Source organism: Neophocaena asiaeorientalis, unplaced genomic scaffold, assembly GCF_003031525.2.
Source record: "Neophocaena asiaeorientalis asiaeorientalis breed wild unplaced genomic scaffold, Neophocaena_asiaeorientalis_V1.1 scaffold4, whole genome shotgun sequence".
Classification (NCBI taxonomy): domain Eukaryota; kingdom Metazoa; phylum Chordata; class Mammalia; order Artiodactyla; family Phocoenidae; genus Neophocaena; species Neophocaena asiaeorientalis.
The window spans coordinates 3,867,339-3,886,139 of record NW_020173682.1 but is presented as its reverse complement, the minus strand read 5'-3'; the positions used below and the strand labels follow the sequence as shown (position 1 = coordinate 3,886,139).

The 18,801-nt window shown below is 42.0% G+C and overlaps 1 protein-coding gene across 1 annotated transcript in view; it reads left to right on the top strand.

Annotated features, from left to right (window-relative positions):
* The window catches only part of ZEB1 (zinc finger E-box binding homeobox 1), a 192,610-nt gene extending 174,211 nt beyond the window's left edge, over positions 1-18,399 (top strand). The window contains 5 exon segments of the mRNA XM_024750140.1: positions 2,181-2,286; positions 12,208-14,018; positions 15,820-16,000; positions 16,124-16,320; positions 16,323-18,399. Coding sequence (XP_024605908.1) covers positions 2,181-2,286; positions 12,208-14,018; positions 15,820-16,000; positions 16,124-16,320; positions 16,323-16,469 — 2,442 coding nt within the window. The 3' untranslated portion in view covers positions 16,470-18,399.
* Positions 18,400-18,801: the final 402 nt, after the last annotated feature.

The following is an 18,801-nucleotide window of genomic DNA, read 5'->3' as shown; positions in this document are numbered from 1 at the left end:
CAGTCCACGCAGGGCACTTGGGGTGGACCGAGCGCCAGGAGAGGAGAAAACTGACACACGGAAGACAGAGCCCATCTGTTCGCATCTGCCCCGCACGAGTCTTGTCAGGGACAATACAGATGCATGCTCTTGTCACCCTGGTGTCCCCACATGACCATGCTATAGACAAGCCCTGGGGAAAGGGTCTGCCAGGTGATGTGTGGGGAGCAGCCCGTCCTGCCTCTGCTGCCCCACATCCTCTACCCTGAGGGCCCTTGTCAAAGGAAGGGACCTTCAGAGGACAGATGGAACTGGTGGGGAAAGCAGGAGATGCTGCTATAAAATTGTAAGATCTCTGATGAGGGTGAAAGCCACTTTCTGTGAGGATTTCTCTGATGGGTTTTGCAAAGGTAGTCGGTTTTATACGTGAAGTATGTAGTCAGACCAACGTCAGAAAGGAGCCGTGATAAATGTAATAATGTGAGAAACAGAATTGGGAACAATTTAGGTTAGGACCAAAGTGCAGACCATCTGCCGTGCTGGCCTTTGAAAAGTGTCTGAGTTTCCATTCTGTATGAGGCCTGTTGTAGGTGTTAAAGGCACAATAGTGAAAAACATGAGCAAAGTCCCTGCCAGTAGAAGGCGTGTATTAGTAGGTGACAGAAATGTAAGATATAAAAGCAGGTAGAATGATGAAAAAATAAGGCAAGAGTAAGAGGATAGAAAGTTTTTCTGTTTTTACAGGGTAGGGAGACCTTTCTGAGAATAAGTGTGATAGGGAAGCCACTGAAAGATACTGCATTTTGTCTTATAATTCTAAGGCAGCACGGACTCTTGGGTGGAAAGTAGACTGAGAGAGACAAGAAGGAAGCAGGGAGGCCACTTAGAGGCTGTGATCTAAGCCAGAGGTGGTCGGTGTGGCAGACACAACATCGTTAGGGACCGTGGGTGCAGGATGGCTTGCTGAGGGATTGAACAAGGGTCTAATGGAAAGAGAGGGATCAGGGATTCCTCCGAAGTTCAGGGCTTAAGTGATGATCAGATCAATGAGGGGGTTATTCACAGAGGTAAGAGACACACGAGGGGAGGGCCGACTCTTCCAGGAGAGAAATGCAGGCGTCACCGCAGGCCTGTTGCTTCCCAGTGGGGACCATCGAGGGAGCGGCCAGCGAGGGCCTGGCATTGAGGGGATGCGAGACGTCGAGCGAGAGACATTTGGGAGTTGTCACCGTATGTTCGGTTTCAAAGCCAGGGGTTTGGGTGAAGTAGAGCATGGTACGTGCTCTGTCCTTCCTGTACGAAGGACAGAAGAAGGGAGATTCCAGTGAGGGAGAGCGCACAGCAAGCAGAGCTTGAGCCTTTGACAGATGGGTAGAATCTTAACGGTCAGAATTCAGGGGAAGCACAGCCAAGAAGTAAGGGATAGTATAAATCAGAGCAAGGAGGTGAAGAGCAGTACGTGTGCAGAAGACTGGGGCTCACTGGACGACTGGGACATAGGCTCCTGAGCGGGGATTGGTGAAGAAGCCTGGAAACTCAGGGGCTATGAACCTGGCGTCTGTAGTAGTAGAATCTGGGTTCAGGGGTGGAGAGGAATCCTCTAGAAATCTCTGAGCAGAATTGGTTGAATAATTCAGTTCCAGCGGTGCTTCTGTAAGAGTAATAGAGGGTACAGGATATATTCGAAGTATACAGAAGTAGGGATTTGGTAAGCCAGGCAGAAAGCTAGTACAACAACCCATATTGGGCTGAAAAAAATGGAAGTACTTGTTAAATCATCAGATTAAGGTACATTTTGGAAATACCAAACTTTCTAGAGACAGGCTAAGGTGCTGAGAAAGCCCAGCCTTTTCTTCTGTGTGTGTAGTAATTGTGCTAGAGACAGATGACTGGATGTCCTCGACTGCAGTTCCTTTATCTGTGGATCAGACTGCAGGCGACGTGGCCTCTCGTTCCTAGCAAAGTGCGTGGTGTTTGTGCTGACGCTGTGCTGCTTCATACTGCTGATCCTTTAGGAAGCGGAGATTTTCCTTTATGTCACAATTCTGTTGCCATGATCAACCTCCTTTTTGGTAATATTCCCAGTGTTAGATTTTTGTGACTGTTAAAATTTGAGAATCACCAAAACATTCCTTTTAGTAGATTGGATGTTCCTTAAAGCCTTTTTGCTTTATAAATAAAACACCAATTCTTTCTTACAGAGACATGTGACGCAGTCTGGGGGTAATCGTAAATTCAAGTGCACTGAATGTGGAAAAGCTTTCAAATACAAACACCATCTAAAAGAGCACTTAAGAATCCACAGTGGTAAATATTTGTTTTCTTTGTCTATGGTGAATATCATAGCAATTACGGTAATAAATTAATATCACTTGCGATCTACACACGATTAGAAACGCTGCTTTTCTTTTAGGATAAAGACAAACCTGGAGAAATCTTCTGCTTGTAAATGGTGTTTTACTGGAATCTTAATCTTTGACGAAAGTATAGCAAGTCAATAGGACATACTCCACATTTCCTCATCAGAATATAGCATGCGTTAACCAGACATACAACCTGAAAACACTTCAGCTTTCTGGTGAATGTTATTTCATCGCCTCCTCTGCACAGTTAACAAGGGAATGATAAAGACTATAGGGGTACCGTGTGCCCAAGGGAGGGAGGAGATGAAGACACTCTTCTTTACATGAGAGAGGTAGAAATGGAACTCGAGGCAGGAGGTGGCACGGGTGCTGTGGAGTCAGCGGGCGAGAGCAGCACAGCAGGGCAGGGACTGAGGCGTGAAGGGGGACCTAGACTAGGGAAATGTGCTCTGCCCTCATCTCACCCTTCTCTTCTACACTAGTCATTGTCTGTCTGCAGCTTTACGTACAAAATGAACATTACTATATGGTAAAAATGTTATGTCTGTTTAGAAAGTTGTTTCCACAAAAGCTATCAAAACCTAGAAACTATCCCACATTTGCATTGCATTATGAACTCTGTTCGTCTCCTGATTAATTCTGATATTACTTAAGTCTTAATTTTAATGAAAAACAGCTGTTAGCTAATGAGTGGGAAATTACGTGTCTGCACATGCTTATTTTGTGAAGATTTTACAAATATCCTGCAAAAAGAGTAGAGTTGGGTGGCTTTATGAGGGCTGGTTGGTGATATCTGTGTTTTATTTTGGAACTGCATTTATAGAAGTTGTGCTGAATTGGTTGTTGAGGGCTAAATAATGTTAAAGTTACCACTTAAACCAAGATTCATACAAATACATTTAAAAATTTTTACACATTAATAATGTGTCTGGAAAGTAAAGATTGTCTTTTAGAGCCTGGAACAGGATCCTGTTTCTCAGCCTCTCAGCTCCTGTGCCATTGAACAGTTTTCATCAATTTTATACATATATATTAATATTAACATATATTAATATATACTAAATGGACCTTTTTTCCTCTTACACCACTGTCCTTATTGAGATATAATTGACATACAGCACTGTATAAGTTTAAGGTGTACAGTTTGATCTGACTTACACACATCATGAAATGATTATCACAGTAAGTTTAGTGAACATCCATCTCATACAGACGCAAAATTATAGAAAAAAATATTTTCCTTGTGATGAGATCTCTTAGGATTTACTCTCAACTTTCATATGTAACATGCAGCAGTGTTAATTATCCTTACCATGGTATACATTGCATTCCTAGTACTTATTTATCTTATAACTTCTTATAACTGGAAGTTTGTACCTTTTTTGACCACCTTCATCCAATTCCCCCCACCCACCCCCGCCTCTGGTAATCACAGATCTGATCTCTTTTTCTATGAGTTTGTTTGTAAATTTTTATAAAGTGTCTTTGTCTGGTTTTGGTATCAGGCTGATGCTGGCCTTGTAGAATGAGTTCAGAAGCATCCCTTCCTAAAGTAGGATTCACATACAAAATGAACGTCATATGGTCCTATTGCAGTCATATTGCAGTCATATAAGAGGACTTACCAGATCTATAGATGATACACAGTTGGGATGCACAGATCACACCAAACATTAAAATATAAGTCTAGAAACAAGAAGTTAATAATCACAGAATCCTACACTGCTATTCAAAAATCAACCTCAATCAAGTAGGGAGCTAGTATCTGTAGTACATACAGAAAAACTTTAGGAGTTTTGATGGTGAAGAGCTTTGTATAAGCTAACAGTATGCTGCTGCTTTAAAAGATAAGGCAAATTTAGGCCGCATCATAGAACCAAAACTTGCACCGTGCTCTGTCTGCTCTCCATTCGTTATGTCTCTTATTTACTATGAGGCTTGTACACCTTTAATACAGCAAAAATTTTAAAAACATTTAAGAAAAATAAAGTTAAGAAAGTAAGACAGGCATGAAGTAAACATGAGAACAAAAGGAATATATAAAATCCTTTGCACATGCTAGAAGTGACCACAAATTAGACGCTAAGGTTTCGGAAGTAAGAAAACTACAATTAGTAACCAAGACCCAGAGTGACTGTAAGTAAAAAGAATCACTTGCTGGAGTGACTGTAAGTAAAAAGAATCACTTGCTGGAAAAAGCACAACCCTTCCTGATACTAAGTCCATAGAGAAAGTTGTTCCTTGAAGCATCATTAAGAATAAAGAACAGGGAGGACCTTCAAGATGGTGGAGTAAGATGAGGAGATCACCTTCCTCCCCACAAATGCATCAGATATACATCTACATATGGAACAACTCCTACAGAATGCTGGCAGAAGACCACAGACTTCCCAATAGGCAAGACTCTCCCCACATACCTGGCCGTGTGGCTGACAGGGTCTTGGTGCTCCAGCCGGGTGTCAGGCCTGAGTCTCTGAGGTGGGAGAGCCGAGTTCAGGACACTGGTCCACTAGAGACCTCCTGGCCCCATGTAATATCAATTGGCGAGAGCCCTCCCAGAGATCTCCATCTCAATGCTAAGACCCAGCTAAACTCAGCGACCAGCAAGATCCAGTGCTGGACAGGCCAGGCCAAACAACTAGCAAGACAGGAACACGACCCCACCCGTTAGCAAAGAGGCTGCCTAAAATCATAATAAGGTGACAGACACCCCAAAACACACCAGTGGACACAGACGGTACTGTCGACCAGAAATACAAGATCCAGCCTCACCCACCAGAACACAGGCACCAGTCTCCTCCACCAGGAAGCCTACACAACCTACTGAACCAACCTTAGCCACTTGGAGCAGACACCAAAAACAGAACCTGCAGCCTGTGAAAAGGAGACCGCAAACGCAGTAACTTAGGCAATGAGAAGACAGAGAAATACGCAGCAGATGAAGAAGGTAAAAACCCATGAGACCGAACAAATGAAGAGGAAATAGGCAGTCTACCTGAAAAAGAATTCAGAGTGATGGTAGTAAAGATGATCCAAAATCTTGGAAATAGAATGGAGGAAATACAAGAAACATTTAACAAGGACCTAGAAGAACTAAAGAGCAAACAGACAACGATGAACACCACAATAAATGAAATTAAAAATCCTCTAGAAGGAATCAATAGCAGAATAACTGAGGCAGAAGAACGGATAAGTGACCTGGAAGATAAAATAGTAGAAATAACTACCACAGAGCAGAATAAAGAAAAAAGAATGAAATGAATTGAGGACAGTCTCAGAGACCTCTGGGACAACATTAAACACACCAACATTCGAATTACAGGGGTCCCAGAAGAAGAGGAGAAAAAGAAAGGGACTGAGAAAATATGTGAAGGGATTATAGTTGAAAACTTCCCTAATATGGGAAAAGAAACAATCAACTCCAAGAGGACAGAGAGTCCCATACAGGATAAATCCAAAGAGAAACATACCAAGACACATATTAATCAAACTATCAAAAATTAAATACAAAGAATTAAAAGCAGCAAGGGAAAAGCAACAAATAACATACAAGGGAATCCCCATAAGGTTAACAGCTGATCTTTGAGCAGAAACTCTGCAAGCCAGAAGGGGGTGGCAGGACATATTTACGGTGATGAAAGGGAAGAACCTACAAACCAGATTACTCTACCCAGCAAGGATCTCATTCAGATTGGACAGAGAAATGAAAACCTTTACAGACAAGCAAAAGCTAACAGAATTCAGCACCACCAAACCAGCTTTACAACAAATGCTGAAGGAACTTCTCTAGGCAGGAAACACAAGAGAAAGAAAAGACCTACAATAACAAACCCAAAACAATTAAGAAAATGGTAATTGGAACATAACATATCCATTAATTACCTTAAATGTAAATGTATTAAATGCTCCAACCAAAACACAGACTGGCTGAATGGATACAGAAACATATGCTGTCTACAAGAGGTGCACTTCAGACCTAGGGACACATACAGACTGAAAGTGAGGGGATGGAAAAAGATATTCCATGCAAATGGAAATAAAAGAACGCTGGAGTAGCAATTCTCCTATCAGACAAAATAGACTTTAAAATAAAGGCTAGGGCTTCCCTGGTGGCACAGTGGTTGAGAGTAAACCTGCCAATGCAGGGGACACGGGTTCATGCCCTGGTCCAGGAAGATCCCACGTGCCACGGAGCGGCTGGGCCCGTGAGCCATGGCCGCTGAGCCTGAGCGTCTGGAGCTTGTGCTCCGCAACAGGAGAGGCCACAACAGGGAGAGGCCCGCGTACCACACACACACACAAAAAAAAGAAATACTAGCAAACAGAATCCAACAGCACATTAAAAGGATCATACACCATGATCAAGTGGGATTTATCCCATGAATGCAAGGATTCTGACAAAATTCAACACCCATTTATGATAAAAACCCTCCAGAAAGTAGGCATAAAGGGAACTTACTTCAGCATAATAAAGGCCATATATGACAAACCCACAGCCAGCATCATTCTCAATGGTGAAAAACTGAAACCATTTCCACTAAGATCAGGAACAAGACAAGGTTGCCCACTCTCACCACTCTTATTCAACATAGTTTTGGAAGTTTTAGCCACAGCAGTCAGAGAAGAAAAAGAACAGGAATCCAAATCGGAAAAGAAGAAGTAAAACTGTCACTGTTTGTTTGCTGATGACATGATACTGTACTAGAGAATCCTGAAGATGCTACCGGAAGTAAAGCTACAGTGATCAAGACAGTATGGTACGGGCACAAAAACAGAAAGATAGATCAATGGAACAGGATAGAAAGCCCAGAGAAAAACCCACGCACATATGGTCACCTTATCTTTGATAAAGGAGGCAAGAATATATAGTGGAGAAAAGACGGCCTCTTCAATAAGTGGTGCTGGTAAACCTGGACAGCTACGTGTAAAAGAATGAAATTAGAAAACTTCCTAACACCATACACAAAAATAAACTCAAAATGGATTAAAGACCTAAATGTAAGGCCAGAAACTATCAAACTCTTAGAGGAAAGCATAGGCAGAACACTCTATGAAATAAATCACAGCAAGATCCTTTTTGACCCACCTCCTAGAGAAATGGAAATAAAAACAAAAACAAACAAATGGGACCTAATGAAACTTCAAAGCTTTTGCATAGCAAAGGTTACTATAAACAAGATGAAAAGACAACCCTCAGAAAGGAGAAAATATTTGCAAATGAAGCAACTGACAAAGGATTAATCTCCAAACTACACCAGCAGCTCATGCAGCTCAATGTCAGAAAAACAAACAACCCAATCCAAAAATGGGCAGAAGACCTAAAATAGACATTTCTCCAAAGAAGATATACAGACTGCCAACAAACACATGGAAGGATGCTGAACATCACTAATTACTAGAGAAATGCAAATCATAACTACAATGAGGTATCACCTCACACCGGTCAGAATGGCCATCATCAAAAAATCTACAAACAATAAATGCTGGAGAGGGTGTGGAGAAAAGGGAACCCTCTTGCACTGTTGGTGGGAATGTGAATTGATACAGCCACTGTGGAGAACAGTATGGAGCTTCCTTAAAAAACTAAAAAGTAGAACTACCATACAACCCAGCAATCCCACTACTGGGCATATACGCTGAGAAAACCATAATTCAAAAAGAGTCATGTACCACAATGTTCATTGCAGCTCTATGTACAATAGCCAGGACACGGAGGCAACCTAAGCATCCATCAACAGATGAATGGATGAAGAAGATGTGGCACATATATACAATGGAATATTACTCAGCCATAAAAAGAAACGAAACTGAGTTATTTGTAGTGAGGTGGATGGACTCAGAGTCTGTCATACAGAGTGAAGTAAGTCAGAAAGAGAAAAATACCCTATGCTAACACATATATATGGAATCTAAAAAAAAGGTTCTGAAGAACCTAGGGGCAGGACAGGAATAAAGACGTAGAGAATGGACTTGAGGACACGGGGAGGGGGAAGGGTAAGCTGGGATGAAGTGAGAGAGTGGCATGGACATATATACACTACCAAATGTAAAACTGACAGCTAGTGGGAAGCAGCCGCATAGCACATAGCACAGGGAGATCATATCGGTGCTCTGTGACCACCTAGAGGGGTGGGATAGGGAGGGTGGGAGGGAGATGCAAGAGGGAGGGGATATGGGGATATACGTATGCATATAGCTGATTCACTTTGTTATAAAGCAGAAACTAACACACCATTGCAAAGCAATTATACTCCAATAAGGATGTTAAAAATTAAGTTAAAAAAGAATAAAGAACAAAATATTTATATCATCCTGAGAAATATCCTTAAAATAATACAACAGAGAATTTGATAGTGTTTTCTCTCTAAAATAAGATTCTTCAATAGAGGCCAACGATATTTCACCAAAGTGCAGTTCAGGAAAAGCACTGTCCCAGGGTGGCTGACGGACGCCGTCCCGTCTACGGCTCCCGGATGGTCCATTCCAAGGGGAGAGTTCAAGCAGGGCTACTCAGCGTCATCCCAGATACACTGAGAAACTAGTATACCAAGACAGTGCTCTGACAATTTCATTGTATTTTATACAATATTGGTCCATAGGAGATTGGAAAGTTTTTTTAATGAAAAAACAAATGACCCTCACCACAGATGGTTTTGAAAGCACTGTTTAGAGTATCTAGTAATGAATGAACTGCATATCCTTCAGGAATCCTCTGTAATTTTTTTTCTCAGCGGAGTTTTCATAAGACCTTGAGGGTCAGGGTCCTCGATTATATGCCCTAAAATTGCCCAGATAGTTGGTCTCTTCTGATACCCATGAAATGAACCCTATGCAGAGACGTGTGTCACACGTCATGTGAACTTCACACGTGGGTGGGCACTGAGCTGTGAGAAGGCCACCACACCTGCACACACGGGGGTGCAAAGGAGCCCCTGCACCTGGGCTGGGATCCTCCCAGCAAGTAACCTGGGTTTGTTCCACGGCCTTACAGTCATTTTAGCCTGGAAAACCTTTACATCAGGTGCAACCGAACACCCACCCAGCCATTAAAAAGAAGTCAGTGTTCATAGTACATGTAACTTTGAGCAGCACACCCTCCTGATACGACCTCCAGGGCTGAGTGGTTACAAACACTGACCCAGGTCGACTGGTAAGCGAGCTGATGTGCTTCGGCTATCATCCGTAAGCTATGAAGTGAGAGTTAGAAACAAGAGTTTTTCTAACAAACGTAGTGACTTTAGCTCTAGAATAACTGTCCTGCAGACTTTGCAGGAGTGGTGAAGTATCAGGGTGATTCCCAATAAGCATAATGATAACTAGCGCTTACTGAACACTTAACTCTGTGCGGCCACACTCTAGTTTCCTGCATGCACTAAGGCATATACTTCTCACAATAACCCTGCGAGGTGGATGCTACGAGAAAATGGAGGTTCAGCAAGCCTAGCTTTGTCCACAGTCACTCAGCTGGGACATGGCAGAGCTGGGGCTCTGACACAGGCATCCTGTCTCCAAAGCCACTGCCGTACCCACTGTGCTCTTCTACCTCCCTGTTTGTAAAGACAGAAGTAACCTGTATTACATATGCTTATTTTCCTAGAGAGCGGGACTCACCTAAAAATGCCACCGAATAATTAAGAATGTTAAAATAAGAGAGATACTAGGACATATCCCTTGTTTTACCCCCACTGGAAATTTTTATCTGATGCATTTTGAGTAATGAATCATATTTCAGGCATCCCACTGGAAAGATACTGATTAAACTGGAGAATTTCCAGAGGTGAGTTAACAAGCGAGTAAGGGTTCTAAAAACCATGTCCCACGAGGAACACGTGAAAGACCCGGATATGTTCAACCTACACAAGGGAAATTGAAGAATACACGTGACAGCTCTTCATCAGTTTGGAAGTCTGGCTCGTGGAAGAGAAGTTAACCCAATTCTGTGGCATCAGAAGCAAACTAGTGCAGGGAAGTAGGCGTTCCAACAAGCGGACTTTGGCTTAGTACTGCACCTCTGTCTCACTGCCTTTGGAAGGAATCACTAACATTTCTTGAGAGCACACTGAGTTTTGCTATATAATCTCATATAACTGCTACACCAGTCCAGTGAGGATGTATCTACATTTATTTATGCACCAAAACACTGAGGCTTAAAAAGGTTAAGAAAATAGCCTGTGACAGAGCCAGAATCTGAACCCAGATCCACGGTCCTCAGCAGAGCCAGACTAGACTGTCTTCCACAGAGCTGTCCAGCAGCAGTAGACTCCTTTTAATAAAGGAGGTTAAGCAGAGATGAGCCAGTGTCAAGGATGATATAAAATGAACTCTTCATTGAGAAGGAGGCTATATAGAGGGCTTATTAGATTCCTTCCAGTTCTGATTTCTTAGATATAAATTTCTATGAAAATATAATGCACTTGTTTTAAAGTTTACAACATTGAAGTTACATTACTAGCAGAGCTTACGTTGACTTTCTTGCTGCTTTCCTTTTAATTATTAAAAAGAAAGGGGGAATGTGTTGGGGGGGGTGGGATGAACTGGGAGATTGGGATTGACATGTATACACTAGTATGTATAAAATAGATACCTAATAAGAACCTGCTGTATAAAAAATAAATTTCAAAAATTCAAAAAAAGAATAAAGCTGAATATACCAGAAACTAACACAACATTGCAAATCAACTATACATCAATTAAAAAAAAATAAAGTGGCTATAAACATCAAAAAAAAAGGGGGGGGAAGATAAAGAGCTTTAATTTTGCTACTGAGTAGATAATCAGCATCGTCACATTTCATAATTTTCATAATTAGCCATTCATTCATCTAAAGAAGGTTTTTAAAGAGCATCTCCGTGAGCTGCTGAGCCTCACTGTAACAGGTGCAGGGAAACGGCCCACAACACCTGGAGTTTGCTGCCTCCCCGAAAATGGGCATCAGTAACCTTTACCTTATAAACGATGAACTATAAGTTAAAGCAAAAGGAAAAAAGAAATAGGTTGTATGTAAATATTTCAGGTAGCTCAGTGCTTCTCAAAATTTTCTGTCAAAGTAGCCCTACTGGCCTTGTACCCTGGAAGGTCTAAGGAAGCAACTTAAAGGAGGCCTCTGTAAGCAGGAAGCTTCTTTGTTTTTTTCCTAACGTTTCACAGAAACGTTGCATTTGTGCAACATAGTCTAATCTGTGTCTTAATATTTACATGTTTTAAATTACCATAACCACTGTCGCTAAAACTGAAACTGTAAGATGCTTTTCATACCCAGTAAAACATTGCCTGATATATCCAGAAGTACATACGTCCCAGTTTAATAAGCCAAGGCTTATAACAATACCTTGTATTTAAAGTTTTCTTCCCATTGAAAAAGACATTTTCAAGGAAACCTGTGGAAACCTGTGGATGTGGGAAGGATAGATATTCATGACTCATACAGTTAAGGCGAGATGTTCATACGTGTTAAGCCTTACGGGAGATTTACTTTTCTTTCCTCTAATATTAATTTCTCCTACAGATGGTTAAGTAGAATAAAATATAGAAAATTACATAAATTGGTGAAACAGGATCAGAAAAAAATTACTTGAAAGAGTAGGATATAATTTTTTGGTATTTGAGAATGATTTGAACGTTTAAAAGTTTGCAGAAATGTTGGACACATATGCTGAGAAGACTCTTATTGGTTAGCACGTAGCTCAGACTCACGTTTTACTGGCGTTTATGACATTTACGTAGGTTTTGAACGTAAAGTGATAATTCTAAATAAAATTATATTACAAACATACATGGTAACCTCTTTTTAAATTGATACTGCTTGTTTCAGGGAAAACGTGGATACGTAAAAATTTATGAATGTAATTTTCTTGTTGTTGTTTAGGAGAGAAGCCATATGAATGCCCAAACTGCAAGAAACGTTTTTCCCATTCCGGTTCCTATAGCTCACACATAAGCAGTAAGAAATGTATCAGCCTGATGCCTGTGAACGGGCGACCACGAACAGGGCTCAAGACCTCGCAGTGTCCCTCACCATCTCTCTCGGCATCACCAGGCAGTCCCACGCGACCACAGACACGGCAGAAGATAGAGAATAAGCCCTTCCGAGAACAACTTTCCGTAAACCAAATCAAAACTGAGCCTGTGGATTATGAGTTCAAGCCCATAGTGGTTGCTTCAGGAATCAACTGTTCAACCCCTTTACAGAATGGGGTTTTCAGTGGTGGTGGCCCCTTGCAGGCAACCAGTACTCCTCAGGGTGTGGTGCAGGCCGTTGTTCTGCCAACGGTGGGGCTGGTGTCCCCCATCAGTATCAACTTGAGTGATATTCAGAATGTACTTAAAGTGGCAGTAGATGGTAATGTAATCAGGCAAGTTTTGGAGAATAATCAAGCCAATCTTGCATCCAAAGAACAAGAAACAATCAGCGCTTCATCCATCCAGCAAGGTGGCCATTCTGTTATTTCAGCCATCAGTCTTCCTCTGGTTGATCAAGATGGAACAACCAAAATCATCATTAACTACAGTCTTGAACAACCTAGCCAACTTCAAGTTGTTCCTCAGAATTTAAAAAAAGAAAATCCAGTCCCCACCAACAGTTGCAAAAGTGAAAAGTTACCAGAAGATCTTACTGTTAAATCTGAGAAGGACAAAAGCTTTGAAGGAGGAGGGAATGACAGCACTTGCCTCCTGTGTGACGACTGTCCAGGGGACATCAGCGCACTTCCGGAGCTAAAGCACTATGACCTGAAGCAGCCCGCCCAGCCCCGTCTGCCCCCCACACCAGAAGGTGCCAAGCCCGAGGCCTCTGCTCCCTCGGGGTCCGGAGACGGCAGTCTGTCTCCCAGCCAGCCACCTTTAAAGAACCTCCTGTCTCTTCTGAAAGCATATTATGCTTTGAATGCACAGCCAAGTGCAGAAGAGCTCTCAAAAATTGCTGACTCAGTGAACCTACCGCCGGATGTAGTGAAAAAGTGGTTTGAAAAGATGCAGACGGGACAGACTTCAGTGCAGTCTTCTGAAGCATCTTCTCCCGAGCCAGGCAAAGCCAACATCCCTGCTAAGAACGATGATCAGCCTCAGCCCACAAACGCAGATGAATCCCAGGACGGCACAAGGAATCTCCAGAGTCCTCTGAAGATAACTAGCTCCCCCGTCCTACCGGTGGGCTCCGCGGTCAATGGTTCCAGAAGCAGCGCATCATCCCCATCCCCCCTCAACCTCTCCTCCTCCGGAAACGCACAGGGTTACTCGTACCCGGCAGAAGGGGCACAGGAAGAGCCACAAGTCGAACCTCTTGATCTTTCACTACCAAAGCAACAGGGAGAGTTATTGGAAAGGTCAACTATCACTAGTGTTTACCAGAACAGTGTTTATTCTGTCCAGGAAGAACCCTTGAACTTGTCTTGTGCAAAAAAGGAGCCACAAAAGGACAGTTGTGTCACAGACTCAGAACCAGTTGTAAATGTAATCCCACCAAGTGCCAACCCCATAAATATTGCTATACCTACAGTCACTGCCCAGTTACCCACGATCGTGGCCATCGCCGACCAGAACAGCGTTCCGTGCTTGCGAGCGCTGGCGGCCAACAAGCAGACCCTGCTGATCCCCCAGGTCGCCTACACGTACTCGACTGCAGTCAGCCCGGCAGCCCAGGAAGCAGCCCTGAGGGCGGCCCAGCCCAACGGAAATCAGGTAAAGAATGCCCGCACCCTCGGCCTCTACTGGTCAAGTGCTCGTTTGACTTTTTTCAGTGAATTTTTCTAATAAAAATCAGTCCCAAGAGAGCCAAGCAGCTTGTTAAGCTGTCATTTCTGAAAGGAAACAGATGAATGTGTGCCTTAGTACTTTTCAACGGCAGTTTTGTTATTCTGCTGAGAAAAGGGTCGATGAGTCTCAGCTAAATATTGACTGTTTGAAACTAGAGACAGAAGACGAAAGTAAACCTGGAATGCTTACTAATCAGACTTCTGTTTTCTAGTCAGATCCCAAAATTCGGTAACGTTCTGTGTCGATTATGATCATTCGTAAATGAGAACTTGTTCACAGACATTTCACACCAGGCAAACTTAGCTATCACTTTTTATGTGTTTATAAAAAAACTTTAAACAAACAAAAATTAAGTATATAAAGAATTCATCTAGTGAATTTACTCATGACTTTATAAGCTGTAAACTACGTAGTGTTCAGTCATAATGATACATGAGGGAATTATTCTTGTGAATCTATGTTTGCAGTTTCCTCTTTAACTCCCCCCAAATCCATGACGGTTTTGATAGAACCAATGTGTGTGATTGCTGTGTGTCTCACTGTCCGGGCTTTTTCTGTGTCACTGACCTTGATGTCTCTCCATTTCTTTCCATCAATTTCTGATTAAATTTATCTCTAGTATTCATTTGATTCAATCTTTTTTCCAAATATTTGCTCTAAGTAGGTGCAGCTAAAATAATTACGGTATCCTGTTCAAGTGTGTTTTGCTGCTTTTTGCTCTTTATTGCTACCAGTGGGCTTCCCGTAATTGTGGTAACTCTTGAAAAAGTTTTCACACGGCTGAATTTCTCACCAAGTCTAAATTTTGGGTATATAAAACACTCTTCATGCCTTTGAATAATAAACAGGGAACCACAGACATTTCCGTGAATCATCAACTAGATCACATGACGTTGGAGTCCCTTAGCACCATTAGCAGCTCGCAAATGCCAGAAAAATGTCGGCACTTCTCCCGCCTCACAGAGCCGTGAGAAACGTGGAAAACCTTTGAACTTGTAGAAAATTTGTGAGTTTAGAATGGAAGACTTCAGAAAAGACACAGGATCTTAGGGGCCCAATCCCACTACAGGCTCCCTGAAGAATTATTCTACTGGCAGGAGGCCCAAGTTTCCTCCCCAACCCTATCCCTAACCCGAAACTCTGAAGATTCATTGTTTAGCAAGTGTTCTTGTTTAGAAATGTAGACCCTCCTACATTGTTTCCACCTTGCTCCTTAGAAAAGTGACAGGGAGACAGTGGAGTTTAGTTCACAAAACTCTAAGGTTCTGGAAGATGCAGTCTGAAGACCACTTTTTTAAAAAACAGAATCTTAATTTTTGCTTAGTGAAACCCAGAATGAAAAAGTGAAGGTAAGTGATGCAGTCACAAATCTGTGATTGTTTAGCAAACTCGTAAGTTAAAACTTTCTGCCAATTTCTCATAAATTAACGATTCATATGGAACTAGGTGGACTGTGTTAGTACTGCGTTTTGTATTACTTATTTTTGGTGTCCTTTCTTCTCGGCGCCAGCCGGCCCTGGGTTTGCTGCGGTTGTGGCTGTATGTAGCGCCCCTCCCTTTTGTCTGTGTCAGCCCCACCTGTCACCTGGCCCTCCCCTTGGAGCCTGCTTTGGTCAAGTTGTGGAAAGTGTAAATCACAGTAGTTCTTTAATCTGTGCTTTTATTCATGTCTCTTGTTTATCTTGTAATTTTAAAGGAAATTGTCCTACTTCTTTGTCTCCTCTAGGATGAAAGGCAAGACACTAGCTCAGAAGGAGTATCAAATGTAGAGGATCAGAATGACTCTGATTCCACGCCACCCAAAAAGAAAATGCGAAAGACAGAAAATGGGATGTATGCTTGTGATTTGTGTGATAAGATATTCCAGAAGAGTAGCTCGTTGTTGAGACATAAATACGAACACACAGGTATGTATGCTCGTGAACCTGGCAGTTTTGGAAAAACAAATTTATAACCATCTCCAACCTGAAGTGCCCCGAAGCCTGTCGGCTTCATGCCGTCTTATTTCATAGCTGTGCCCTTATTTTCAGGTAAAAGACCTCACGAGTGCGGCATATGCAAAAAGGCGTTTAAACACAAGCATCACCTGATCGAGCACACGCGCTTGCATTCCGGGGAGAAGCCCTACCAGTGCGACAAGTGCGGGAAGCGCTTCTCCCACTCGGGCTCCTATTCCCAGCACATGAACCACCGCTACTCCTACTGCAAGAGGGAGGCCGAGGGGCCCGTGAGGGGGAGGGGCGCGAGGGGGAGGGGCGAGCCAACTCCGAAGGTGCGAGGGAGGGCGCAGGAGCTGGAAGCCCAGCCCACAGTTTAGAACACAAAGTCAGCCAGGGCGCTGAGCAGGTGTCTGAAGAGAAAACAAATGAAGCCTGATCGTTTTTCTAGAAAGAAAGAAAATTCTAATTGGTAATGAAGTTTGTTCTATGTTATACATGCTTTTCACGGAAACACAGTAACCTGTATACTGTGATTTCTGTTCACTACTGTGTAAAGTAAAAATTTAAAAAAATACAAAATACCAAAAAAAAAAAAAAAACACACACACAAAAAAAAATCCGGGTGTGCCTGAACCTCAGACCTAGTAATTTTTCATGCATTTTTCAAAGTTAGGAACAAGTTTGTAACATGAAGCAGATTAGAAAACTTAATGACTCAGAAAGCAAAGATGCAACAGGTTAAAGGAAACTGATTACTTAGACAAGCATCTGGCATTGTTTCATTTTATCAGTATTAATTATCACTCTTACGTTGGTTTATTCTTAAGCTGTACAATTGGGAGAAATTTTATAATTTTTTATTGGTAAACATATGCTAAATCCGCTTCAGTATTTTATTATGTTTTTTAAAATGTGAGAACTTCTGCACTACAAAATTCCCTTCACGGAGAAGTATAATGCAGTTCCAAACCGTGCTAACTACCATTTCTAAATTCAGTCTAGAAGGTAGTAACTTCTAATATTTAGCTGTCATAGTAGAGCGTCTTCTCATTTAAAGTGTATCGTTAGCCTTAAGAAAGCAGCCGATAGAAGAGCTGAAGTTTCTTACTCATGTGGTTTAAATGGAGTTGAAAAGATTGCCGTTGAGCTCTGATTGCAGGGACTAACAGTGTTGATACTGGTGAGGACAGCAGAGTCGTCAGATCGGTGTTCGTAATTGTGTTTGAGTACGTGGTGAACAAATATGAAGGATGTGATATGAAGCTTTGTATCTCCTTTGGCCTTAAGCAAGACCTGTGTGCTCTAAGTGCCATTTATCAGTATTTTCAAGGCTCTGACCAGCCTCCGTTCATGCGTGGCCTACAATAACTAGCATTTGTTGATCTGTTTCTTGTATCGAAATTCTAAAATAAAACTCAGAACCACTGACTCTGTCAGAGAAGCCAAACACTGGGACATTTCACCCTTTAATAATTCCTCCGTATCATTTTGCGTTAATTGACTTCCAGAATTTCTCTACAGAAATGAAAGGGAAATTTTCTAATCTGCTTTATCCATGTACTTGCATTTCAGACACGGACCTGCCATTGTTCTTTGGCTCATAATTGTTTCCAAATGTTAGTTATTATGGACCCAGTTTATTAACAACATTAGCTGATTCTTACCTATCAGTATTATTTTATTTCTTTTAGTTTATAGATCTGTGCAACATTTTTGTACTGTATGTCTTCAAACCTGGCAGTATTAATACCCTTCTTAACTGACATATGTACTTTTAGTTTTAGAAAACTTTTATATTTATGTGTCTTATTTTTATATTTCTTTATTTATTACACAGTGTAGTGTATAATACTGTAGTTTGTATTAATACAATAATATATTTTAGTATGAAAATTTGGAAAGTTGATAAGATTTAAAGTAGAGATGCAATTGGTTCTCTTGCATTGAGATTTGATTTCACAGTGTTATGTTAACATTTATACTTGCCTCGGACTGTAGAACAGAATTTAAATGGGAATGTATTAGTTTTACAACTACAATCAAGTCATTTTACCTTTACCCAGTTTTTAATATGAAGCTATTGAATTCTGAAATTCACTGTGTGACTAACAGCACGATGTTCTGCGGTTTTATTAAGAGATTAGTCTAACCATGAGGTCTCGCTTCCTTACAAGCCAAGCTAGGGCAACCTTATATAAACAGTGTTGGGAACAACGTTTAACATTTTGTGCCAATTTGTTCCTGTATTCATGTATGTAAGTTACAAACCTGACTCTTCATTTTTAAGTTCCTTGTTACACCATGGTCATTTTCTAGTTTTTTACCAGACTCCCCCATCTCACAATAAAATGCATCAACAAGCCTGACTTACTTGCTGTCATTCTTTTAATCATTATCAAGATTTTCTTTGGAAAACACTGTAACACACATGGGGGTATCATACCGTCATCCTGCGCTTGGTTTATCTTGGGCTGGGTCTGGGGAGACTGAATGGTGTAGACGTTCCCCCCTAAATCGTGGATTTTCCTGCGGCTGGGTGTTTCTGGGAAGGTCAGAGGGGACACTAACGCACGGCCTCCCCGGAGCTTGCTTCCTCTTCCCGAACCCCTTCACCCCTCACTCCTGACCCCGTGGCCTCTCACCCTTCGGGAAGCCTGCATTAGGTGCCTTTCCTCTGGGCTCCCACAGCCCCTGTACCTGCCTCGTCCTCTCAGCCCTTATGCTGTGGCTCACACGCCGCCCACCAGGACGGGCCGTGTCGGCCGCTG